Consider the following 27,831-nt stretch of genomic DNA (forward strand, 5'->3'; position numbering starts at 1 on the left):
TAAAGGGTCTGTATACTTGCTACAATTTCTAAAAACCTGGTTGTGCTTTGTCATTATGGGGTATTATGTGTAGATTGATGAGGAAAACCCCCCTGATTTAATACATTTTAGAATAAGGCTCACACATCATCCTCCCTCCATTCCCCCATCCCCTCATCTTGCCATCAGCAGGTGTTATGAGAAGACAAAGGGTTGTCATAGAAACTCAGCAACACCAGACAACAATTACATTTCTCCCCAAAACAAACATTACCAATCTATAACTCCTATCGATTGGAGCTTTGTGCTCTCACCAGGAAGAGAGCTGAGAGGAGAAAGGCTTTGGGATAGATGAGGGAGAGTAGAAAGAGAGAAGGAGAGATAATGAGACACAGGGAGAAAGAGAGAGGGAAATATTAAGGGGCAGAAAGAGAGAGCTGCTCAGTCAGCAGATGGAGTCTGTGTGTGGTGAGCTGGAGATGAGGGTCTACACCGTTGGTAGCCTGACAGTCCTGTCACTGTTGAACTGCCACCCCCGCATAACCAGCGTCCCACCACACAGGGGGCACCAGACGGACAGACTGTCTGCTCTGGGGCCTAGAAGTAGGGTGATGTGGCCCCTAGACGCTGATCTAATGACAGTTTTGCTTCCCTGACCTTAATGGTTAAGGTTAGGATTTGGTGAGGGAAAGCTGATCTTAGATCTGTGCCTAAATGCAACTTCTATCCCATAGTCAGGAGACTATTAAAATACTTTCCAAAAAGCAGACTCCCTGCCTTTTGAGGTAATCCTATGATAGCATGTCATCATCTTAATGGCTATACAGCTCTCTAATGGCGCTACCCTTTTCCCTGGTTAACACCCTATTCTCATGACTCTGGCATGCAGGCACACACACTAGTCTATTCGAGACAGACACCCTCTCTGACCACATCCTGTCCTGGTAGCTGTGTTTCGGGTATGGCCGAGTGACAACCCAGCCACACCACTTATTCTCAGTGAGGATGATGAGAGCTCCATGCTGCTTCTGTTACTAAATTAATCACACTTTGTTTTACATTTACAGTGTAAAAACAAGTGGAAAACCACTGGGGCTCTGGGAAAACATAGGAAGTGTATGGAATGTCTCACCCACCCTATACTGCACGTATGACGTTATTTGATGGTTTGTCCTAAACATTTGTTTCCTGTATATAAATGTGACAACACAATGGAAAATGTGTGTCCGGGTAGCCTGTATCCGAACTGTTCTAATTCACTTCACAATATCAGTGAAATGTAACAATTCAGTGTGTATCCAGGCTAGTGCCTGGGGACAATAAGAGTGAATATGGGACCAGAGCAGTTTGTGAACAGCCACTATAGTAGCTAGAGCTGAGAGAACATCAAAGGAAACACTGTTAGGAGTATAATGAGGTTCAATCAATCCCTTCACCTCCAGACATTTACTTAACGCTTTACCTTCACCTGGAGACAGGTTCAATTGGCTTGGCTACTGTATACAGTAGTGTTCAGTAGTGTTCAAGACATTAATACAGTATTATTCTACAGTCCTACTGTATGTCCCTTGGTATTCACAGGAAATCTACAGAAACCATGCGGTAACACTTTTTATTTGACCTAAAACCATAACCTGGACGATACTGGGCCAATTGTGCGCCACCCTTTGGGACTCCCAATCACGGCCGGTTGTGATACAGCCTGGAATCAAACCAGGGTCTGTAGTGACGCCTCTAGCAATGCCACTCGGGAGCCCACTGGGGACTTTCAAGTCACAATAAGTGACATAGCCAACACAGGACCCAGGCCTGTTGCTGAAAGGCCTATAAAATAACCAATATATAACCACTAGCAGGATGCTAGCTGCAGGCTGCTAACAACACAGGCCACATACTGGAATAGCATTGTTACTTACTAGTGAACTAGTGAATTAAATTACCCTTTTAACTTTTTCTTTCTGTTTTTACCCTTGGTCGTTTGGAAGGAATGTACTGTTCTTATCCTATCTGAGAGGTCATACAGTACCTCAAAAGAGTTACGGATATAAGCGCATTTTGCATATTAAAATACTTAAACTGAACCTCACTAGTGTCGCGAGCTTCCACCCCTTCTCCTTCCCATTCTAGCTCTGATTCCCAGTGATGTGGGATTACCAGGTGTGGGACTCTTGTCACAATATTCTCGGCTAGTGTCAAGCCAGCACTGTTAAAGCCACCGATCTCCAATTTTCTAACCCTAGCGCCAGGATTCGTAATTTACCTGTCTTAAATGCTTGCGCTGAGGTGGGAGTTTTGGCAATATCTGAGCCGTGTCCTTATAAACAGATACTAAAGTGACAATTTCTGTATGTGCTGGAGGGGATATTCAAGACCAACTAGTTGTTTATGGCATGGATTTTGAAAATGGAAGCGCAGCCTATCCAGCTGTGACGCACAGTGTCCATTTGCACATGGAACAAGAGATGTGTTTTAGTGTGCCCGTAAACCTTGTATTTGGAAACAAAAATTCATGTTTTTTTCCCCCCATTTCGTTTCATTTGATTAAAAACCAAGCATAGCCGCCGCTCCTCACAATGAAGGCATTTCTGGGTGTGGAACGACAAAGGGAATCCCTTTGTTTTTGTTTCACATCCATGGCATTAATAACAATTACATTTTTTATTTATTTTATTTCACCAGGTAGGCAAGTTGAGAACAAGTTCTCATTTACAATTGTGACCTGGCCAAGATAAAGCAAGCAGTTTGACACATACAACAACACAGAGTTACACATGGAGTAAAACAAACATAGTCAATAATATAGTCGAAAAATAAGTCTATATACAAAGTGAGAAAATGAGGTGAGATAAGGGAGGTAAAGGCAAAAAAGGCCATGGTGGCAAAGTAAATACAATATAGCAAGTAAAACACTGGAATGGTAGATTTACAGTGGAAGAAAGTACAAAGTAGAAATAATGGGGTGCAAAGGAGCAAAATAAATAAATACAGTAGGGGAAGAGGTAGTTGTTTGGGCTAAATTATAGATCATTATACATCATTAATAATACTTTTATTTTTCTTAACAACGCTAACTTGCCAGCAGCATACTACCCTGCATCCCACTACTGGCTTGCTGCTGAAGCTAAGCAGGCTTGGTCCTGGTCAGTCCCTGGATGGGAGACCAGATGCTGCTGGAAGTGGTGTTGGAGGGCCAGCACTCTTTCCTCTGGTCTAAAATAAAAAAATGTCCCAATGCCCCAGGGCAGTGATTGGAGACATTGCCCTGTGTAGGGTGCTGTCTTTTGGATGGGACGTTAAACGGGTGTCCTGACTCTCTGAGGTCATTAAAGATCCCATGTCACTTATCATAGAGGTGTTAACCCCGGTGTCCTGGTTAAATTCCCAATCTGGCCCTCAAACCATCACGGTCACCTAATAATCCCCAGTTTACAATTGGCTCATTCATCCCCCTCCTCTCCCCTGTAACTATTCCCCAGGTTGTTGCTGCAAATGAGAATGTGTTCTCAGTCAACTTACCTGGTAAAATAACAGATAAGTAAAAAATAAACTATTCTCTCTTTGAATTTCAAAGGCCTAAACCCACCTATTAAACATTCCAGCTGCCTTGATAGCCAAGCAAGACACCATATTGATATAGCAAATGTTACAAGAAACACACCTGCTTCAAAAGGACGAACACTAAATAAAGAACTATTTGTAAAAACATTCTGCTTTTTCATTAGCCCCAAATCAAATGAAAGATGTAATCATAATGATACATAAGAAACTACCTTCCTGGGTAAAGGCCAAGAAGGCAGATTCACTTTCCTGAAATGTATCCATAATGGAAAGAACATTTCCTGTATTAATGTGTATGCTCCAAATTCATATGATCCTACATTTTTTGACTCTCTGAACAGCATATTGTTAGGATTAACTGATTTCCATCTGGTTATTGGGACAGACACGAATGACATTTTGGACATGTGGGACAAATGTAATAAAACAAACTACAATCCACATGCAACCAAGGCTCTCCAGCATATACTCTCTGATTACAACCTCATTGATGCATGGCGGGCACAAAATCCTAAAGCAAAAGAGTACACTTTTTACTTAAACAGGCATAAATCTTTCTCATAAATCTATTTTATACTTACCTACACCTCTATTTTATTTCATCAAGAAAATGTGACATATGAGCTTGTCTGACCATCATGCTTACTAGTGCCAACTTCAAAATGTCAGAATCTGCTAAAAGAGCCACAAGATGGCGTTTCAATACCACAACATCCTACATTCTGTGATCAAATTGAACTAAATTAATTCATCATGATCAATAGAAATTCAGTCAACAACCCTTGGACTCTATGGGATGCCACAAAGGTTTTATAAAAAATTATGCAACTGACAGAGAGCATAATTTGACATCCAGTGAATAAGACTCAACCACTACTTCCATGGTAATCGTCCCAGTCGTTTACTGGCCAACAAGCTATGCAGTAATGATCAATTAGCTGATATAGCAACTATTTAAGATTTGTTTGATTCAATTACATGAGATTATTAGTCACATGCACAGGGTCGCAGATGTAATCGCAGGTACACTGATATTCTGTTGCTCCGAGCTCCAACAGTGATGGTCAAAACCAAAGAGAAGTATATAATAATAAAATATACACATGTACAACTGTAGAAATGATAAATGTCCATTTTGGGTTGGGGGCAGGGTAAGTGTTCTTGGGGGGAGCAGCAGGGGGGAAATGAGAAGTGAGTAGGAAATATAGTCAAGACGTTGACAAGGTTATAAATAATGATTTTTAATTGAAATAATTAGAGGTCGACCGATTAATCGGAATGGCCGATTAATTAGGGCCGATTTCAGGTTTTCATAACAATCGGTAATCGGTATTTTTGGCCACCGATTTGCCGATTTTTATATCTTTTTTTTTTCTTTTACACCTTTATTTAACTAGGCAAGTTAGATTAAGAACTCATTCTTATTTTCAATGACGGCCTAGGAACGGGGGTTAACTGCCTTGTTCATGGGGGATTCGTTTTTGCAACCTTGGTTACTAGTCCAACGCTCTAACCACCTGCCTTACATTGCACTCCACGAGATGAGATGATAGTTTCCGGATTCGACTATATTAATGACCAAAGGCTCGTATATCTGTGTGTTTATTATGTTATAATTAAGTCTATGATTTGATAGAGCAGTCTGACTGAGTGATGGTAGGCACCAGCAGGCTCGTAAGCATTCATTCAGACAGCACTTTCGTGCGTTTTGCCAGCTGCTCTTCGCTGTGTTTCAAGCTGTTTATGACTTCAAGCTGGGTGGGTATAATTTGTGGAACGTTCCAACAGGATTCTATTCCAAAAACTTCATAAATAAAAAGGTTGCCAAAAAAACAACGCATACAAAGTTGTACAGTGGCAGAATAAGATACCGGGTAGTGAGTGGTCTATTTCATTGCGTTTTTCACTCATCACGTTTATTCTGAAAAATGTCTGTCCTCACTCTGGTTGCCTATGGACAAACATTAAGAATAAGCTACGTGGTGAGTTGATGCCTATTCGGCAGCTAGTTAGCTAGGTTTGTATGCGTTGCTACTTTGTATGCATTGTTGGTTGGCAACCTTTTACTTAATGTTTTTTGGAACAGATTCCTCTTGGAACGTTCCACAAATTATACCCACCCCTTCAAGCCTGTCAACTCCCAAGATTAGGCTGGTGTAACCGATGTGAAATGGCTAGCTAGTTAGCGGGGTGCGCGCTAATAGCGTTTCAAACGTCACATGCTCTGAGACTTGGAGTAGTTGTTTCCCTTCCTCTACATGGGTAACGCTGCTTCGAGGGTGGCTGTTGTCGATGTGTTCCTGGTTCGAGCCCAGGTAGGAGTGAGGAGAGGGACGGAAGCTATACTGTTACACTGGCAATACTAAAGTGCCTATAAGAACATCCAATAGTCAAAGGTATATGAAATACAAATTGTATAGAGAGAAATAGTCCTATAATAACTACAACCTAAAACTTACCTGGGAATATTGAAGACTCATGTTAAAAGGAACCACCAGCTTTCATATGTTCTCATGTTCTGAGCAAGGAACTTAAACCTTAGCTTTTTTACGTGGCACATATTGCACTTTTACTTTCTTCTCCAACACATTGTTTTGCATTATTTAAACCAAATTGAACATGTTTCATTATTTATTTGAGGCTAAATTGATTTTATTGATGTATTATACACTGCTCAAAAAAATAAAGGGAACACTTAAACAACACAATGTAACTCCAAGTCAATCACACTTCTGTGAAATCAAACTGTCCACTTAGGAAGCAACACTGATTGACAATACATTTCACATGCTGTTGTGCAAATGGAATAGACAACAGGTGGAAATTATAGGCAATTAGCAAGACACCCCCAATAAAGGAGTGGTTCTGCAGGTGGGGACCACAGACCACTTCTCAGTTCCTATGCTTCCTGGCTGATGTTTTGGTCACTTTTGAATGCTGGCGGTGCTTTCACTCTAGTGGTAGCATGAGACGGAGTCTACAACCCACACAAGTGGCTCAGGTAGTGCAGCTCATCCAGGATGGCACATCAATGCGAGCTATGGCAAGAAGGTTTGCTGTGTCTGTCAGCGTAGTGTCCAGAGCATGGAGGCGCTACCAGGAGACAGGCCAGTACATCAGGAGACGTGGAGGATGCCGTAGGAGGGCAACAACCCAGCAGCAGGACCGCTACCTCCGCCTTTGTGCAAGGAGGAGCAGGAGAAGCACTGCCAGAGCCCTGCAAAATGACCTCCAGCAGGCCACAAATGTGCATGTGTCTGTTCAAACGGTCAGAAACAGACTCCATGAGGGTGGTATGAGGGCCCGACGTCGACAGGTGGGGGTTGTGCTTACAGCCCAACACCGTGCAGGACGTTTGGCATTTGCCAGAGAACACCAAGATTGGCAAATTCGCCACTGGTGCCCTGTGCTCTTCACAGATGAAAGCTGGTTCACACTGAGCACTTGACAGACGTGACAGTCTGGAGACGCCGTGGAGAACGTTCTGCTGCCTGCAACATCCTCCAGCATGACTGGTTTGGCGGTGGGTCAGTCATGGTGTGGGGTGGCATTTCTTTGGGGGGCCGCACAGCCCTCCATGTGCACGCCAGAGGTAGCCTGACTGCCATTAGGTACCGAGATGAGATCCTCAGACCCCTTGTGAGACCATATGCTGGTGCGGTTGGCCCTGGGTTCCTCCTAATGCAAGACAATGCTAGACCTCATGTGGCTGGAGTGTGTCAGCAGTTCCTGCAAGAGGAAGGCATTGATGCTATGGACTGGCCCGCCCGTTCCCCAGACCTGAATCCAATTGAGCACATCTAGGACATCATGTCTCGCTCCATCCACCAACGCCACGTTGCACCACAGACTGTCCAGGAGTTGGCGGATGCTTTAGTTCAGGTCTGGGAGGAGATCCCTCAGGAGACCATCCGCCACCTCATCAGGAGCATGCCCAGGCGTTGTAGGGAGGTCATACGGGCACGTGGAGGCCACACACACACTACTGAGCCTCATTTTGACTTGTTTTAAGGACATTACATCAAAGTTGGATCAGCCTGTAGTGTGGTTTTCCACTTTAATTTTGAGTGTGACTCCAAATCCAGACCTCCATGGGTTGATAAATTGGATTTGCATTGATTATTTTTGTGTGATTTTGTTGTCAGCACATTCAACTATGTAAAGAAAAAGTATTTAATAAGATTATTTCTTTCATTCAGATCTAGGATGTGTTGTTTAAGTGTTCCCTTTATCTTTTTGAGCAGTATATTAAGTTAAAATAAGTGTTCATTCAGTATTGTTGTAACTGTCATTATTACAAACAAAAAATAAATAAATAATAATAATAATAATTTTTTTTTAAGTTTTAAAAAAGTTAAAAAAATTGGCCGATTAATCAGTAGCGGCTTTTTTTGGTCCTCCAATAATCGGTATCGTTGTTGAAAAATCACAATCGGTCAACCTCTGGAAATAAAAATTGTGTCCTTCAAACTTTGCTTTCATCAAAGAATCCTCCATTTGCAGCAATTACAGCCTTGCAGACCTTTGGCATTCTAGTTGTCAATTTGTTGATGTAATCTGAAGAGATTTCACACCATGATTCCTGAAGCACCTCCCACATGTTGGATTGGCTTGATGGGCACTTCTTACGCACCATATGGTCAAGCCGCTCCTACAACATCTCAATAGGGTTGAGATCCGGTCACTGTGCTGGCCACTCCATTATAGACAGAATACCAGCTGACTGCTTCTTCCCTAAATAGTAATTGCATAGTTTGGAGCTGTGCTTTGGGTCATTGTCCTGTTATAGGAGGAAATTGGCTCCAATTAAGAGCCGTCCATAGGGTATGGCATGGCGTTGCAAAATGGAGTGATAGCCTTCCTTCTTCAAGATCCCTTTTACTCTGTACACATCTCCCACTTTACCACTACCAAAGCACCCTCAGACCATCCCATTGCCTCCACCATGCTTGACAGATGGCGTCAAGCACTCCCCCAGCATCTATACATTTGTTCTGCGTCTCACGAATGTTTTTCTTTGTGATCCGAACCCCTTGAACTTAAATTTGTCTGTCTATAAAACATAACATTTTTTTCCAATCTGTCCAGTGTCTGTGTTGTTTTGCCCATCTTAATCTTTTCTTTTTATTGGCCAGTCTGAGATATGGCTTTTTCTTTGCAACTCTGCCTAGAAGGCCAGCATTCCGGAGTCGCCTCTTCACTGTTGACGTTGAGACTGGTGTTTTGTGGGTACTATTTAATGAAGCTGCCAGTTGAGGACTTGTGACGTGTCTGTTTCTCAAACTAGATACTAATGTACTTGTCCTCTTGCTCAATTGTACACATGGGCCTCAGACTCCTATTTCTATTCTGGTTAGAGCCAGTTTGCGCTGTTCTGTGAAGGGAGTAGTACACGGCGTTGTTCGAGATCTTCAGTTTCTTGGCAATTTCTCGCATGGAATACCCTTCATTTCTCAGAACAAGAATAGACTGACGAGTTTAAGAAGAAAGTTCTTTGTTTCTGGCCATTTTGAGCCTGTAATCGAACCCACAAATGCTGATGGTCCAGATACTCAACTAGTCTAAAGAAGGACAGTTTTATTGCTTCTTTAATCCGAACAGTTTTCAGCTGTGCTAACATAATTGCAAAAGGGTTTTCGAATGATCAATTAGCCTTTTAAAATTATAAACTTGGATTAGCTAACAGAACGTTCCATTGGAACACAGGAGTGATGGTTGCTGATAATGGGACTCTGTACACCAATGTAGATATTCCATAAAAAATCTGCCATTTCCAGCTACAATAGTGATTTACAACATTAACAATGTCTACACTGTATTTCTGACCAATTTGATGTTATTTTAAAAATGGACAAAAAAATGTGGTTCTTTCAAAAACAAGGACATTTCTAAGTGACCTCAAACTTTTGAAAGGTAGTGTATATCGATTTGTTTAACAGTTTTTTGGTTAGTACATGATTCCATACGAGTTATTTCATAGTCTTGATGTCTTCACAATTATTCTACAATGTAAAGTCGTGGCCAAAAGTTTTAAGAATGAGACAAATATTAATTTTCAAAGTCCGCTGCCTCAGTTTGTATGATGGAAATGTGCATATACTCCAGAATGTTATGAAGAGTGATCTGATATACTGCTCAAAAAAATAAAGGGAACACTTAAACAACACATCCTAGATCTGAATGAAAGAAATAATCTTATTAACCTCTCTAGGGTAGGGGGCAGTATTTTCACATCCGGATAAGAAACATACCCGATTTAATCTGGTTATTACTCCTGCCCAGAATATGCATATAATTGTTTGATTTGGATAGAAAACACCCTAAAGTTTCTAAAACTGTTTGAATGATGTCTGTGAGTGTAACAGAACTCATAAGGCATACCAAAACCTGAGAAGATTCTGTACAGGAAGTGCCCTCTCTGACCATTTCTTGGCCTTCTATAGCCTCTTTATTGAAAACAGAGGATCTCTGCTGTAACGTGACATTTTCTACAGCTCCCATAGGCTCTCAGAAGGCGCCAGAACGTTGAATGATGACTCTGCAGTCCCTGGCTGAAAAACAGTAGCGCATTTGGATAGTGGTCGATCTGAGAACAATGATACAGGTGCGCGCGTGCACATGAAGAGTCCATTTTCTTCTTTCAGTCTTTGAACGAAAACGACGTCTCCCGGTCGGAATATTATCGCTATTTTACGAGAAAATCGCATAAAAATGGATTTTAAACAGCGTTTGACATGCTTTCGAAGTACAGTAATGGAATATTTTGAATTTTTTTGTCACGACATGCGTCCGCGCGTCACCGTTCGGATAGTGTCTTGAACGCAAGAGCAAAACAGAGGATATTTGAACATAACTATGGATTATTTTGAAACAAAACAACATTTGTGGATGAAGTAGAAGTCCTGGGAGTGCATTCTGACGAAGAACAGCAAAGGTAATCCAATTTTTCTTATAGTAATTCTGAGTTTAGTGAACGCCAAACTTGGTGGGTGTCAAATTGGCTAGCCCGTGATGGCGAGCTATCTACTCAGAATATTGCAAAATGTGCTTTTGCCGAAAAGCTATTTTAAAATCTGACACCGCGATTGCATAAAGGAGTTCTGTATCTATAATTCTTAAAATAATTGTTATGTTTTTTGTGAACGTTTATCGTGAGTAATTTTAGTAAATTCACCGGAAGCTTTCGGTATGTTTGCTAGTTCTGAACGTCACATGCTAATGTAATGTAAAAAGCTGGTTTTTGATATAAATATGAACTTGATTGAACAAAACATGCATGTATTGTATAGCATAATGTCCTAGGAGTGTCATCTGATGAAGATCATCAAAGGTTAGTGCTGCATTTAGCTGTGGTTTGGGTTTATGTGACATTATATGCTAGCTTGAAAAATGGGTGTCTGATTATTTCTGGCTGGGTACTCTGCTGACATAATCTAATGTTTTGCTTTCGTTGTAAAGCCTTTTTGAAATCGGACAGTGTGGTTAGATTAACGAGAGTCTTGTCTTTAAAATGGTGTAAAATAGTCATATGTTTGAGAAATTGAAGTAATAGCATTTCTAAGGTATTTGAATATCGCGCCACGGGATTCCACTGGCTGTTGAGTAGGTGGGACGATTTCGAGGAGGATGTGTTGGTACCACCGTGCCGTCGAGGAGGATGTGTTGGTACCACCGTGCCATTGCTTTGCACAAAAAGGGCTTCACAGGCAAGGATATTGCTGCCAGTAAGATTGTATCTAAAATCAACCATTTATCGGATTATCAAGAACTTCAAGGAGAGCGGTTCAGAAGAAGGCTTCAGGGCGCCCAAGAAAGTCCAGCAAGCGCCAGGACCATCTCCTAAAGTTGATTCAGCTGCGGGATCGGGGCACCACCAGTACAGAGCTTGCTCAGGAATGGCAGTAGGCAGGTGTGAGTGCGTCTGCACACACAGTGAGGCGAAGACTTTTGGAGGATGGCCTGGTGTCAAGAAGGGCAGCAAAGAAGCCACTTCTCTCCAGGAAAAACATCAGGGACAGACTGATATTCTGCAAAAGGTACAGGGATTGGACTGCTGAGGAATGGGGTAAAGTCATTTTCTCTGATGAATCCCCTTTCCGATTGTTTGGGGCATCCAGAAAAAAGCTTGTCTGGAGAAGACAAAGTGAGCGCTACCATCAGTCCTGTGTCATGCCAACAGTAAAGCATCCTGAGACCATTCATGTGTGGGTTTGCTTCTCAGCCAAGGGAGGGGGCTCACTCACAATTTTGCCTAAGAACATAGACATGAATAAAGAATGGTACCAACACATCCTCTGAGAGCAACTTCTCCCAACCATCCAGGAACAGTTTGGTGACGCCTTTTCCAGCATGATGAGCACCTTGCCATTAGGCAAAAGTGATAACTAAGTGGCTCGGGGAACAAAACATCGATATTTTGGGTCAATGGCCAGGAAACTCCCCAGACCTTAATCCCATTGAGAACTTGTGGTCAATCCTCATGAGGTGGGTGGACAAACAAAAACCCACAAATTCTGACACACTCCAAGCATTGATTATGCAAGAATGGGCTGCCATCAGTCAGGATGTTTCCCAGAAGTCAATTGACAGCATGCCAGGACGGATTTCAGAGGTCTTGAAAAAGAAGGGTCAACACTGCAAATATTGACTCTTTGCATCAACTTCATGTAATTGTCAATAAAAGCCTTTGACACTTGTAATTATACTTCAGTTTTCCATAGTAACATCTGACAAAAATATCTAAAGACACTGAAGCAGCAAACTTTGTGGAAATTAATATTTGTGTCATTCTCAAAACTTTTGGCCACGACTGTAGATAATAGTAAAAAATTAAGAAAAACCCTTGAATGAGTAGGTGTTTTAAAACTTTTGACCAGTAGTGTACACTCGTTGACCAGTTTATTAGGTACACCACCCCGTTCACAAAAATCTATCGCTCCTATAGAGTCACGTGGCCGTGGATTGCTTTATAAAGCAGGCACACATTCATCGAGGCATTCAGTTACTGTTCGATTAAACATTAGAATGGGTAAAATTACTGACCTAAACGACTTCAAGCTGGCCTCCTGTGCTTTTCATGCATGACAGTGTCTTGGGTTTTCTGAGAATAGTGCAACAAACAAAATATATCCAGTCAGCGGCAGCCCTGTGGTCAACAACAGCTTATTGATGAGAGAGGTCGAAGGAGAATGGCAAAATCGGGCAAGCTAACAAGCGGGCCACAAACAGACAAATAGCAGCGCAGTACAACAGTGGTTTGGGGAATGGCATCTTGGGATGCACAACTCGTCAATCCTTGTCACGGATCGGCTATTACAGCAGACGACCAGATTGATTCCTATCAGTTAAAAATAAAAATAAGCAGCTCCAGGGGGCGATCACCAACGCTGGACAATTGATGAGTGGAAAAACAACACCTGGTCTGACGAATCCCAGTTCCTGTTGCCTCATGCTGATGGCAGAGTCAGGATTTGGCATAAGCAGCTTGAGTCCATGGACCCATCCTACCTGTGGTCAACGGTACAGGCTGGTGGCAGTGGTGTACTGTTGTCTAATCTGCAGCAACTGCTTGATGCCATCACGTCAGCAAGGACGAACATCCCTGTGAAACGTTTCTGACTTGTAGAATCCATGCTCTGAATAATTCAGGCAGGTTGTTCTGGAGGGAAAGGGGGGTTTGACCCGGTACTAGATGGCTGTACCTAATAATCTGTGTATAGATACATATTTTCAGCTGTAACAAAGATAAATGTCCATTGGGGGGTGTGGGCAGGGTAATTGGGGAGGGGGGAGGTGGGGTAGTGGTAGAATATCCATAGGGGGAGCAGCAAGTGGGGAGGAGTATGAAGTCCGGGGGGTAGGAAGGGGACAGGGGTGCAGGTAGCTGCCTAGTGGCTATTCCGCAGCCTGATTGTCTGGGGGTAGAAACTATTGGCCAGTCTGACCAGTTTTTCCATGATACTCCTATAATATCCGCATCTGAGTGATGGAAGCGGGGAGAACAGGCTGTGGCTCGGGTGGCTGAGGTCCTTGATGATTTTCTTGGCCTTCCTGCAACACCTGGTGTCCTGGAGGGCAGGCAGTAAGCACCCAATGGTGCGTTCGACTGAGCGTACCACCCTCTGCAGAGCCTTGTGGTCAGCGGCGGTGGAGTTGACGTACAAGGCTGTGATGCAGCCTGACCGAATGCTTTCAATAGTGCTCCTGTAGAACAATGTGAGGGCTCTCGGGACAGTCGTGGGTTTAGGAGGGGACTGAGGACGCACCCTTGTGGGGCCCCCGTGTTGAGGATCAGGGTGGAGAAGGTACCATTGCCTACCTTTACCACCAGGGGCAGCCTGTCCAGGAAGTTCAGGACCTGGTTGCATAGGGAGTTCATTCCCAGGGTTGTGAGTTTTTTAAATGAGCTTAGATGGCACTATGGTATTGAAGGCCAATGAACAGCATCCTCAAATATGCGTTCCTCTTGTCCAGGTGGGTGAGGGCAGTGTGCAGTGCAATGGCGATTGCGTCATCCGTCAATCTGTTAGTGTGGTAGGCGAATTTGAGAGGGTTGAGTGTGTCGAGGAGGTGGTCTTTGATTAGCCCCTTGAAGCACTTCATGATGACGGAAGTGAGTGCTATGGGTCGGTGGTCATTCAGTTCAGCAACTTTCCCTTTCTTGGGCACGGGATGAAAGTGGACATCTTGAAGCAGTTTAGGATAACAGCTTGAGCTAGAGAGAGATTGAAAATGTCTGAAAACTCAACAGCTAGTTGGTCTGCACATGCTCTGAGGGCCGGCAGCCTTGCGAGGCTTAACACGGTTGAATGATTTACATTCATCCTCCATGGTGACCGTAAGCACGTAACCTTGTTGCCCTCAGAGTCTCTCCTAAGCAACTCAGAGTCGTTATGCTCGAAGCGGGAGAAAAAGTTGTTTTGAAGCCCCTGATCGTTAAAAGTCCCTGCCACATATGCCTCGTGTCCGACCCGCTGAATTGCTCGTCCACTTTACCCTTAATTCTTACAATGTGTTGCCATCTTGATTGATCTGCGTACTGTCAGTTGTATTTGTACTGTTTAATGATACAATTGTTCGCAGTCTCCTTGCCGTGTTTATAAGCAGCATCTCTCTCCTTCAGTTTCCTGACAAGGCTGCCATCAATCCACGGTTTTTGATGTGTAAGTTTTGAAAGACATCATCTATATCACATTTTTTTATGAATCTGGTGACTGAGTCGATATATTCAATGATGTTATGCCATGGAATATATTCCAGTCCATGTGATCAAAACAGTCTAGGAGAATGGATTCTAATTGGTCAAACCAGCGTTGTACAGACGTGACCACCTAAACTTCCCTCGAGTCTTTGTAGGCGGGGAGGAGCAAAAAGGACTTGTGGTCAGATTTGGCAAAAGGAGGACGGGAAAGGGCCTTAACACCTTCTCAAAAAGGTGTATAGCAGTGGTCAAGAATTTCGGAGTTAGACAGTCAATGTGTTGATAATAGTCGGGGAGTACGGACCTCAAATTACTTTTGTTAATGTCCCCCCATGACAATGAACGCTGCCTCCAAGTCTGCGGTCTCCAGTTCGTTCACGGCCCAAAGAAGATCTTTGAGAGCATTTTTGGGTCGGCCTGGGGCGGGTTGTGCACAGCCGTGGCGATAATCCCTGAGAACTCTCTCGGAAAGTTAAAAGGGCAACATTTGATGACCAAGTATTCCAAGTTGGGAGCGCAGAAGCTCGCAAGTTCCTATACGTTTCCCCCATCGCACCACTTGTTATTGGTAATAAAGCAATTGTATACCCTACTGGTTGTATATAATCTGTTTGGATGTCTGAGGAAAGGCAATTATCAGAAAACCAGAGTATGTAGCAGAATCTGATGTCCTTCTAGAAGGAGATCCTCGCTCTGAGTTTGTCAAGTTTATTCACTAGTGATTCAACATTGTCGACTAGTATGCTCGGTAATGGAGGACCGGTTGCCCGACGTCTCAATCTCACTGAGACCACTCCACATCTGCCTCTCCTTCGGCATCTTCATTTCCTTCTCTCCGTTAGGACTCCAAGGCCATTGGGTGCCTCAACAAAGAGGCTGGACCATTGTTTCGCCATCTCTGGGAATTCGGGAATGTTGGATGGACGGTTAGTGCTCAGTGATTCATATTCCAATAGTTCTACCAGATGTATGAAGTTATGCAAGAAACTAACTGTGTAAGAAAATTTGAGAAAAACACTAGAAAAAAATACTAGGAAAAGTAGAAACCTGTAGGAGCTCAAGGCGAGGCTACCATGTTCCTGGCCAAGCCCTCATTACACCAACTTGTTTACTCATCAAAACCCAGACTTTTCGAGCCACCACCAGCTTTTGTGCTCATAAAAAACAGCTGTGAAAATAGCTCAAATATTTCTGACCCACCCCTGGAACTATAGCGCTAGCGCTTAGATTCACCAATACGTTAGGCTTGTTAAAATAGAGCCCTGTGTGATTTATATGCAGATGTTTAATGAGAAATAAAGACAGGAACGTATAAACCATAGCACGCTGAGTACTGGGAACACTCCAGGTCTCCATCAGTCAACTGGTGTGTCAGTTACCATTCGTCCAGCCAAAGGAATTTAACATTAACTAACCAGTCACGGGAGAGTTAGAGAAACAGAACAGTGCATAACACATAACAACGGGTCAGGAATTTTTCCTGACCATGTGACCTGACCAGGACAAAATCTGAGAACTAGTTATACACTACAACAAGGGCCCAGGGTTATATTCCTGGTCAAACTCTGGGAACTAGTTATAAACTACAACAAGAGCCCAGGGTTATATTCCTGGTCCAACTCTGGGAACTAGTTATAAACTACAACAAGGGCCCAGGGTTATATTCCTGGATGTGGACATGAGAAACTCATGAGTCCTGACCCTGCACATTGCCACAAGAATAAACTGCTCTTATAAGCTCTCTTATGCACACAGGCCTCGGTGTAATGCTCATTCCTTCGACGATAAACACGAATCCGACCATCACCCCTGGTGAGACAAAACCGCGACTCGTCAGTGAAGAGCACTTTTTGCCAGTCCTGTCTGGTCCAGCGACGGTGGGTTTGTGCCCATAGGCGACATTGTTGCCGGTGATGTCTGGTGAGGACCTGCCTTACAACAGGCCTACAAGCCCTCAGTCCAGCCTCTCTCAGCCTATTGCGGACAGTTTGAGCACTGATGGAGGGATTGTGCGTTCCTTGTGTAACTCGTGCAGTTGTTGTTGCCATCCTGTACGTGTCCCGCAGGTGTGATGTTCGGATGTACCGATCCTGTGCAGGTGTTGTTACACGTGGTCTGCCACTGCGAGGACGATCAGCTGTCCGTCCTGTCTCCCTGTAGCGCTGTCTTAGGCGTCTCACAGTACGGACATTGCAATTTATTGCCCTGGCCACATCTGCAGTTCTCATGCCCCCTCGCAGCATGCCTAAGGCAGGTTCTTGCAGATGAGCAGGGACCCTGGGCATCTTTATTTTGGTGTTTTTCCAGAGTCGGTAGAAAGGCCTCTTTAGTGTCCTAAGTTTTCATAACTGTGATCTTAATTGCCTACCGTCTATAAGCTGTTAGTGGCTTAACAACCGTTCCACGGGTGCATGTTCATTAATGGTTTATGGTTCATTGAACAAGCATGGGAAACAGTGTTTAAACCCTTCACAACGAAGATCTGTGAAGTTATTTGGATTTTTACGAATTATCTTTGAAAGACAGGGTCCTGAAAAAGGTACTTTTCTTTTTTTGCTGAGTTTATCATAACCATCATTTGTATTCACTGCTTATTTTACTATACATTATATTTCCAGGGAGGGGGGGCAAGGACAAACAGCCTCATTCTCATGACACACGCCATTATTACCAAACACACACGTAGCGTTGGGCAGTATGCAAATTCTGTACCATACCATGGAATACGTATAACCCAATGTGCACACAAGGGGTGCACAAAACAATCTTGATCCAGGAGAGGATTGAATGTCTCTGTTGTAACCCAGAAGCTTGATCTTGACATCTAGACAGTGAGCTAGCAAGTTAGCAAACAAAATGCATAGCGGAGCCCTGAGCTGATATCATTTATTTCACAGATTTTAGATTTCTTCTAGTTATAATTAACTTATAGTTAAAAGAATGGCCCCCTCGGTATACGGTATATCGCCCAAGCCTAAAAAAACACGCAACACGAACGCACACACACACACACACACACTCCCCTCTAAATGCCTTGCATATGATCAAGAAAATTCATCTAATTACTACCCAAGACCATACACTACATTTTTGTAATGCTTTGGCTGAAGTTAACAACACACACACATTTGCACGTATACATAGGGAAACAATTTTCCCTTTTCTTTCAATTGTAAAATCTGTCCTGCAAAATTAGACCTCTCACTATGGCAAACAGCAGTCAGACATAATGTGGAGCATGCTCACACACACAGACACCACAACGGGTAAAACATCCACACTAAGCTGAATATTATTAACACAGAAACGTGTAGGAGGCTAAACCTGGTGGACTCTCATTGGTCTGGCCTGAGACACTGTGTTGTAGCAACCAAACAACTGGTTCATATTAGAGAAGGCCTGGTTTTCCAAGTATGTCTTATTGTATAAGCAGTCATCAAGATCTTTTGATTTATTAGATTGGAATTAGATTCCACAGTCTACTCCATCCAGACTTGCTCACTGTCCAAACGGCTTGAATTTTTACTGAAGTCAATTATTGCTAGCTATGACAGTTTGTTGGTATGTTTGGATAGGTTACTGACTGATAGAATATCCACATAGGACCCACCTGAAACTTAAGAGGGTGTGAACGATGCTGAATGGGTGTAGACAAAGAAGGGCTTTCCAGTAGTAGTACCAAAAGATTTAAAGACCATTTTCTCAAAAGTGAGTTTACAAGTTTATCAACTTTCAAAGCAAAATTACTTTCCCTGTAGTGTATGATATACGATTTTGTAGCTCAGAGTCTCTACTTTTATCCAACATAAAAAACACAATTTCAAATTTTGCTACATAAGACCGATTTGAGCCGGTTGGTCACATATTATTCCCATCACTCTCTATTGGTCTCTGCCTACTCACAGAAATCCTCTCAGGATCCCTCACCTTGTACCCATCTTCCTCTACCATTCTCTTCACTACTTCAGCATACAACACTTTCTATACTCTATACTCTGACCAGGCAACCTCAACCTGCCTTTCTCTCACCAGACATCTCCGATCTCCAGCCACATGGGTAACCCCACATCTAACACACACACCTTTCTCCACAGATACTACATATTTCTTTGTCTCATGCCCTCCTGCACACTTTTCACATCTAAGAATCTTCCTCCTACACACTCCTGCAACATGACCATAAGCTTGGCACCTAAAACACAGTAGTATTTTCAGAACAAAATCTCTCATGGGTTAACTGACACATCCTAACTTGACCTTGTCGGGCAAAGACTCTGCATCAAAACTCAGCAAGACAGACAATGTCTTCTCCGTTTCACCACGCTCTCCACTGGGTGTGCATCGCACCAAATGGTGGGCTGCACTGACACCAGGAATCTTACATTTCCGCTGATCCTCCACACCAACTCAAAAGTTCCCAATCTCTTCTCCACCAAACCTGACACCACATATGGATCAGCCAGAATACAAGGATCCATTCTCTCCACAAATCTCACTCCCACTGGACCAGAATCATCCTTGTCATCACCAGGACAGGGCTGGTGCTCACCGCAGGTACTTCATCCTCACGTTCTATTTCTTTCTGTAGCCCTTCCAAAAGTTCTGTGAGATCATCTATTCCATATTCACTAAAAACATGTTCCACTTTTCTCCTTTTTTTTCTTGTGCACCTTCTTATCCTTCATCAGATGTTCTAGAAGGCTTGTTGCCTCTCCCACTCTATATTTACTCATAATGTCTTCCACTTTCCTCCTTTTTTTCCTGTTAACTCAGCCCTTTTTACCGCCCAACTCAACCCTGTCAATGAACGCCCTTCTCCCTTCCAACTGCTCTCATGAGAGCTGTGCTGAAACAAAGCCCATAGACAGTGACTGTGCATGGTTGTGATCAGAGGTCACTTACTGTGTTTGTTGTTCTCAGGGGCTGTGGCTGTGGTCCTGGCAGTCTCCTGGGGGTGGGCCTGTTTTGGAGGACGACCCTTTGATGACAGCTTCGCCAGCCGGGGGATACTGAGGGTCTCCATGCTTGGGGACAAGAGAGGGAGATTAATATATAGGTACAGTTATGTTTCAGTCAGACACATCCATGGTCGTCTGCAGTTGACTAGTTGTACACACTAATCTGTAATCACAGTGTCATAACTATGATATGAAGTTTCAGGAACTTTGGTAGTCTAACTTACAAACGGGTCAATATTAGATACACACTAAATGTAACAAACATCTAATCAACATAAATTATTTTCCTTGCTAAAAGTATTTTTCTGCAATTCTCTCTCAACATCCAGTAAAATGACTTTTCCAGCCCTGGAAGTGGTATTTAAGCTATCCAGATGGAGGCAAAGCCATCATCCTAAGGTAAAATGAGAGCATGATCTTCCATGTTTCATTTAAAAATCAATACTTTCAGATACATATGAACTGAACTCCATGGTAAGCCACTTAGAGGGGAGTGGAGTACAGTAGTACAGAGCCAATGTACCATCATGGAGAGAGAGAGAGAGAGAGAGAGAGAGAGAGAGAGAGAGAGAGAGAGAGAGAGAGAGAGAGAAGAACTAGCAGTAAGAGACACATTTTGATTTCTAAGCACTTTACAATAATAAGTTAGCATTGTGTTGAAGAGAAGTCCAAGCATGGACTGAAATCAAGAATTGCATCGATATATTAGGCTGGAATACCTCATTCCACTATCTATAGCTTCTTAATGCATTTTTTATTCTATTTAGAGGGCATTAAGTTTAGTGGGCTGGAGTGTAGCCTTCATGCCTGGTCCATGGAATCAGATGAATCAAGTACAGGCTTAACAAAATTAACCACAAAGACAGAATGCAATATGGCATTTTATTAAATAGTTTGGGGAATGGCCTGGTCTCTGAGGGAAGATCTTCAGTATATCATGTTGATTCTGGCCATCATCACTCCAAAGCACACTGGTTAACAGATGATGAAATATTGCTGACCAGTGGAGGATCATCCTACTATTTATTTTACCTGGTAAGTTGACTGAGAGAACACATTCTAATTTACAGCAATGACCTGGGGAATAGTTACAGGGGAGATGAATGAGCCAATTGTAAACTGGGGATGATTAGGTGGCCATGATGGTATGCGGGCCAGATTGGGAATTTAGCCAGGACACCAGGGTTAACACCCCTAGTCTTACGATAAGTGCCATGGGATCTTCAGTGACCACAGAGTCAGGACACCCATTTAACATCCATCCAAAAGACTGCACCCTACACAGGGCAATGTCTCCCAATCACTGCCCTGGGGCATTGGGGTATTTTTTTATACCAGAGGAAAGAGTGCCTCCTACTGGCTCTCCAACACCATCTGGTCTCCCATCCAGGGACTGACCAAGACCAACCCTGCTTAGCTTCAGAAGCAAGCCAGCAGTGGGATGCAGGGTGGTATATTGCTGGCAATAAAGTGAATTGACTAAGTGAATTTCATACCAATTAAAATAGTGAAACATTGAAAAAGTTACCCTTCTTAGAAAAAACTATATTAAATATATTCACGCCACCAAGTAACTGATTAAAACACACAGTTTTGCAAAGGTCTACAGTAGCCTCAACTGCACCCTGTAGGGTAGCACCATGGTGTAGCCAGAGGACAGCTAGCTTCTGTCCTTCTCTGGGTACATTGACTTCAATACAAAACCTAGGAGGCTCATGGTTCTCAACCCCTTCCATATACTTACACAGTATTTATAACGACTTCCTGAGGATGTCCTCCAACCTATAGGAGCTCTTGCAGTATGAGGTGACATGTTGTCCATCCAATCAAAGGATCAAAGAAATAAATATATTACTAAAAGCATAAGCTACAGCTAGCTAGCACTGCAGTGCATCAAGTATGGTGAGTAGTTGACTCAAAGAGAGAAAGACACTAGTTGAACAGTTTTGAAGGAGAAGCAGCAGATAGATGGAGCGCTAGCTATATTTCATTGTATTCTTGTAATTATTGTTTTAAACATTCAATTACTTAGCTAATTTAGCCAATTCAACAACCTGATTTAAACAGAGATGAATGCTATTTATGTTAGCTAGCTGGCTAAGGCTATCCAACACTGCAACTCTTCCAAGTCAAGGTAAGCTCCGGTTTTATTCATTGAAAACCACGGGGCCCACCGGTGTAACTGCTAAACTGCTTGCTGTACACTGTATTGTGTGATTGTACACATTAATTGGATTGTGGGTTTACTCACGCGTTAGTTCTAGTTTGTTGACTTTAACCTTAATATGGTGACAACAATGTAGGCTGTGTAGCGTTTAGCGGCTATGGTATTGAAGGTTTGGCCTGGTCACAGTAAATGCGAGAAGGAATTATATAATGAGTAGAGTGATGATGCTGTAGGAGGCTGCTAAGAAAGTGAACTGTGTGTGTGGGTAAACAGAGGTCAAATCAAATTGTATTTGTCACATGCTTCGTAAATGAAAATGAAATACAGAAGAATTCACACCCCTTTGCTATGACAATCCAAATTGAGCCCAGGTGCATCCAATTTCCTTTGATAGTCCTTGAGATGTCACTACAACTTGATTGGAGTCCAGCTGCAAGGAAAAATGGGATGTGCAAAACTGATACCCAAGAAGACTCAAAGCTGTAATTGCCTCCAAAGGTGCTTAGACAAAGAATTGACTCAGGGGTGTGAATACTTACGTTACGTAAGTTAAATATTTCTGTAAAATTTCTATAAACATGTTTTCACTTTGTCATTATGAGGTATTGTGTGTAGATGGGTGAGATACGAAAACTGTGTAATCCACTTTGAAATCAGGCTTTAACACTACAAAATGTGGAAAAAGATCAAGGCAATGTATACTGCTCAAAAAAATAAAGGGAACACTTAAACAACACATCCTAGATCTGAATGAAAGAAATAATCTTATTAAATACTTTTTTCTTTACATAGTTGAATGTGCTGACAACAAAATCACACAAAAATAATCAATGGAAATCCAATTTATCAACCCATGGAGGTCTGGATTTGGAGTCACACTCAAAATTAAAGTGGAAAACCACACTACAGGCTGATCCAACTTTGATGTAATGTCCTTAAAACAAGTAAAAATGAGGCTCAGTAGTGTGTGTGGCCTCCACGTGCCTGTATGACCTCCCTACAACGCCTGGGCATGCTCCTGATGAGAAACATGGCGGATGGTCTCCTGAGGGATCTCCTCCCAGACCTGGACTAAAGCATCCGCCAACTCCTGGACAGTCTGTGGTGCAACGTGGCGTTGGTGGATGGAGCGAGACATGATGTCCAAGATGTGCTCAATTGGATTCAGGTCTGGGGAACGGGCGGGCCAGTCCATAGCATCAATGCCTTCCTCTTGCAGGAACTGCTGACATACTCCAGCCACATGAGGTCTAGCATTGTCTTGCATTAGGAGGAACCCAGGGCCAACCTGAGCCCTAGGACCTGAGCCCTAGGACCATGCCTCAGGACTACCTGGCATGATGACTCCTTGCTGTCCCCAGTCCACCTGGCCATGCTGCTGCTCCAGTTTCAACTGTTCTGCCTGCGGCTACGGAACCCTGACCTGTTCACCGGACGTGCTTGTTGCACCCTCGACAACTACTATGATTATTATTATTTGACCATGCTGGTCATTTACGAACATTTTAACATCTTGACCATGTTCTGTTATAATATCCACCCGGCACAGCCAGAAGAGGACTGGCCACCCCTCATAGCCTGGTTCCTCTCTAGGTTTCTTCCTAGGTTTTTGGCCTTTCTCAGGAGTTTTTCCTAGGGAGTTTTTCCCAGCCACCGTGCTTCTTTCACATGCATTGCTTGCTGTTTGGGGTTTTAGGCTGGGTTTCTGTACAGCACTTTGAGATTTCAGCTGATGTACGAAGGGCTATATAAATAAATTTGATTTGATTTGATTTGAACCACACCAGCATATGGTCTCACAAGGGGTCTGAGGATCTCATCTCGGTACCTAATGGCAGTCAGGCTACCTCTGGCGAGCACAGAGGGCTGTGCGGCCATCCAAAGAAATGCCACCCCACACCATGACTGACCCACCGCCAAACCGGTCATGCTGGAGGATGTTGCAGGCAGCAGAACGTTCTCCACGGCGTCTCCAGACTCTGTCACGTCTGTCACATGTGCTCAGTGTGAACCTGCTTTCATCTGTGAAGAGCACAGGGCGCCAGTGGCGAATTTGCCAATCTTGGTGTTCTCTGGCAAATGCCAAACGTCCTGCACGGTGTTGGGCTGTAAGCACAACCCCCACCTGTGGACGTCGGGCCCTCATACCACCCTCATGGAGTCTGTTTCTGACCGTTTGAGCAGACACATGCACATTTGTGGCCTGCTGGAGGTCATTTTGCAGGGCTCTGGCAGTGCTTCTCCTGCTCCTCCTTGCACAAAGGTGGAGGTAGCGGTCCTGCTGCTGGGTTGTTGCCCTCCTACGGCCTCCTCCACGTCTCATGATGTACTGGCCTGTCTCCTGGTAGCGCCTCCATGCTCTGGACACTACGCTGACAGACACAGCAAACCTTCTTGCCGCAGCTCGCATTGATGTGCCATCCTGGATGAGCTGCACTACCTGAGCCACCTGTGTGGGTTGTAGACTCCGTCTCATGCTACCACTAGAGTGAAAGCACCGCCAGCATTCAAAAGTGACCAAAACATCAGCCAGGAAGCATAGGAACTGAGAAGTGGTCTGTGGTTCCCACCTGCAGAACCACTCCTTGATTGGGGGTGTCTTGCTAATTGCCTATAATTTCCACCTGTTGTCTATTCCATTTGCACAACAGCATGTGAAATTTGTCAATCAGTGTTGCTTCCTAAGTGGACAGTTTGATTTCACAGAAGTGTGATTGACTTGGAGTTACATTGTGTTGTTTAAGTGTTCCCTTTATTTTTTTGAGCAGTATATACACACATATACATACATATACACACACACACACACACACACACACACACATATTTCATTAGATAACGATATAATCAAATAATGTTTTTAAAGGTTCATATCTTATTCAGACTCAAGAATGCCTAAAAAAACAAAGGCATTTATTTTGAAGATTCCACTCTGTCAATATAGTGGACAGTGAGGCTACTATAAGGTTCTGACGTGCAACCAGACCACAGATCGGTAGTCGTAGCAAAATACGTCAAATCTGTCTTGAGCTGTTCCTCAACTTTTTCCCTACACTCGGAATAGAGTTTAGGCAGTGCGGTGTGAGAGAAATGTTTGCGGCCAGGGAGCACGTACCTGGGATCAATTAAATTGATAAGCCTCTTGAACCCTTCCTTTTCGACTGTGCGAATTGGTAGCATGTCCTTAGCAATGCAATGCATAATAACATTTGTGATGTCTTTGTCTATTCGATGTTTGCATAAACGCTGTCAGTGTTGACTGCTTCGGGCGAACATCCCTAGGTGGCTGGTGCTTGAGGGGTGTTTATCAATACCGTGGCGCAAACTCAAACTTTCTGCATGTTCCAAAGAGTGATTTTTCTTCAGATGTTGAAAAAGGTTTGTTGTATTACCAGACTTCGGAGCCACCTGTCTACGGCACAACTTGCACCGAACATTGCTCTGCTCTTTGTCGAACTTCAAAAATCCAAACCACTTCCAAATTACTGAAACTGTTTAACCCTTTTTATCAATAATTTCTTAATCGTAAGCTGCTCCTTCTCCATGGCTATCACTGCCACTGTTTTCACCTACATCGCTCATTTTTCGTGGTTAATAGTGGCTACTCCATCACTCGAGGTGATAAGTGGTTTTTAGTGGGCGTATACCTCTCCACGTGCATATTGTCACTTCTCCGCACGTTCCTGCTGTGTCACAGAGGTGAAATGGACTGCTGTACCTAATTATTCTATATCGACATTATCGAAAATGTATCTAAACGTTTTGAAATCGTTAAGGGAAATAATTACCTCTATTATTGATATTGATTTATCGCCCAGCCCTAATTCACAGTATAGAATATTCTATATTCACATTTACTTTACACCCAATTGAAGTGAACACACAAGTGCCACACAGTCAAGGCACTGTTATGACTACCAGGCATACTTGTGGTGCACCTTGAACACACACTTTTGAGGTGAACACACACCTGATCAAAGGGGAGAAGCCACACACACACACACACACACACACACACACACACACACACACACACACACACACACACACACACACACACACAGTTTGAGTTATCTGTATTACTGTTATACAACACTGTTACTGCTACATTATACTGCTACTTTAGTAGTATTGCCTACATTTGTAAGCCTACTTTCCAATTCATGACAGTTAGAAACCAGGACATCATACAGATGGCTGCAACCAAAGCAGGAACCCAGAAGCCTGCAATGGAATAAAATTAAAGCCTACTAGGGAATTAACAAAAATAACAGCAGCAAAGTGAAAGGTTGGAGCTATTTGGGGAATTTAAGACTTACATGTTTGAAGGCTGCACAGGCACACAGTCAATCAAAAATCTAACACAACCTGCCATATTCACCTCTTGGTCGCGTAGGATACATGTGGCATATCTGGGTGAAAACGGCAGGTTGAGTTGCGTCTGTTTTACTCTAGATGGTTACATTGTAGCAACATTGTTTGCGTATGGAAATGTGCTACATTTGTGCATTTGAACGCTACTGGCAACAATGTTTACAGTGTTGTTGATGAATATCATCGGGACGTTGGCTTCCAGAAGACCACACCTACCTGGAATGTCGGAGTCACCCAGCACAAGCGGCTGGGTGGCCCGGGTCACCCACGTAAGGGTCAGGCGGTAGAGCTACACTTCCCGCGGTATATGCGCCTTTCCCGGTGTTACATGGCAATCACACCTGCCGTCTTGAGCGTAGGTGCAGGCGGACTGACAGTCGTCACGGTCGGTCCTTAGCCCCCTCTGTGAATCCGAGGAAAGAGGAGGAGGGGGCGATGAAGAAGAGGGAGCAGCAGGAGGAGGAAAAGGGAAATTCCAATTTAAATCCTAGAGACTTTCACCATTTTTTCCAGCCATCACTTGCCCCCTCTCATGCATTAATATGTCAACCACGAGGCACGTATTCAACCTCAATCGTCTCGTTGGAAAACTCAACAAACATGAAATCAGCAGGCAGGAAAGATAGAGCCGTCTCCGACTCCTTGAAGATAATATTTTAAATACAAGGTTTTATATAGGCAGTGAAGCAAAATGGCGACTTTAATACGAAGGAGGAGTAGAACAAATCATTGCGCTGGCTGGAGCAAAGGGAGGCACAAAAATATGTTTAGTGCGGTAATTTTCGATAACTGCAAGAGAGTTAGTTAGAGTAAAAGAAAACGAACCTGAGGAAAAAAGGAAGGAAAAGATTCGACCTCGGTCGCATTCGTTGCCGTCTGCGGTTCCTTACCTCGGGGTTATTTTTTTTACACGGATATTATCTTCGCGGCCGTGTACAGTAATATAGTAAGTAGTGTGTTGGGTTATGCGCGTACCCACTCTACCTTTGACAGTTGTAACTACAGTCTTCAGGCAACTTACAAACTCTCGCGTTATTATGAATGTTATCGAGCATGTAATATTCGGGCTTTCTGCCTAATAAACCCGGTACAAAACTGACCGTATGATACGGCTCATCCGACGTAACGCCGTTCGGTCATGACGAAAAGGGGTTAGGCTAAATTCTTAAAACCAGGCTTGATTAAGCGTTTTAATCAGGTACACCTAATATTACTAAACATTCGGCTTTTATCGTTAAGCGCAGTTTCAGGTAGCCAACTGAACGCTCGGCAAAAACTGCCCCTAGATTGTAATGTGTTTTTGTGCTGTTTCGTGGGTATCATGCCAGTCAATCCAAAAAATAAACCACTGGTAGCGTAGCAATCAAAACTTGCATAGTGATACTGGGACAGAATTGAATTGGCATTTCAGCTCTGAAGCGGATCAATCAATTTGATAGAGAATGTGAAATAAATTACGAGATGATAAGAAGACTATTTTGGTTGAGCATTGCTGAGGTGTCATTTTATTCCAACAAACTAAATCAATTTCGAAAACCAAGGTCACTTGAAAGTTTCGCTTATTTTCCACGCTAATAAACGATTATTTATGATGA

The 27,831-nt window shown here is 43.3% G+C and overlaps 1 protein-coding gene across 4 annotated transcripts in view; it reads right to left on the bottom strand.

Moving 5' to 3' along the window:
- Window positions 1-27,533, bottom strand: part of LOC115169386 (zinc finger protein 512B) — a 77,665-nt gene extending 50,132 nt beyond the window's left edge. Inside the window, exons 1-3 of one of the 4 annotated variants that reach the window (XM_029724956.1) lie at window positions 27,062-27,533; window positions 26,453-26,639; window positions 19,640-19,761 (exon numbers count right to left, since the gene is read on the bottom strand). In XM_029724956.1, coding sequence (XP_029580816.1) covers window positions 19,640-19,760 — 121 coding nt within the window. In that variant the 5' untranslated portion in view covers window position 19,761; window positions 26,453-26,639; window positions 27,062-27,533. Of the gene's footprint in view, window positions 1-12,579; window positions 12,638-19,639; window positions 19,762-26,452; window positions 26,640-27,061 lie in introns of those variants that run through there. The other 3 variants (XM_029724955.1, XM_029724954.1, XM_029724957.1) reach the window with 3 other exon arrangements.
- Window positions 27,534-27,831: the final 298 nt, after the last annotated feature.

The sequence above is a fragment of the Salmo trutta genome, chromosome 31 (genome assembly GCF_901001165.1).
Source record: "Salmo trutta chromosome 31, fSalTru1.1, whole genome shotgun sequence".
Classification (NCBI taxonomy): Eukaryota; Metazoa; Chordata; class Actinopteri; order Salmoniformes; family Salmonidae; genus Salmo; species Salmo trutta.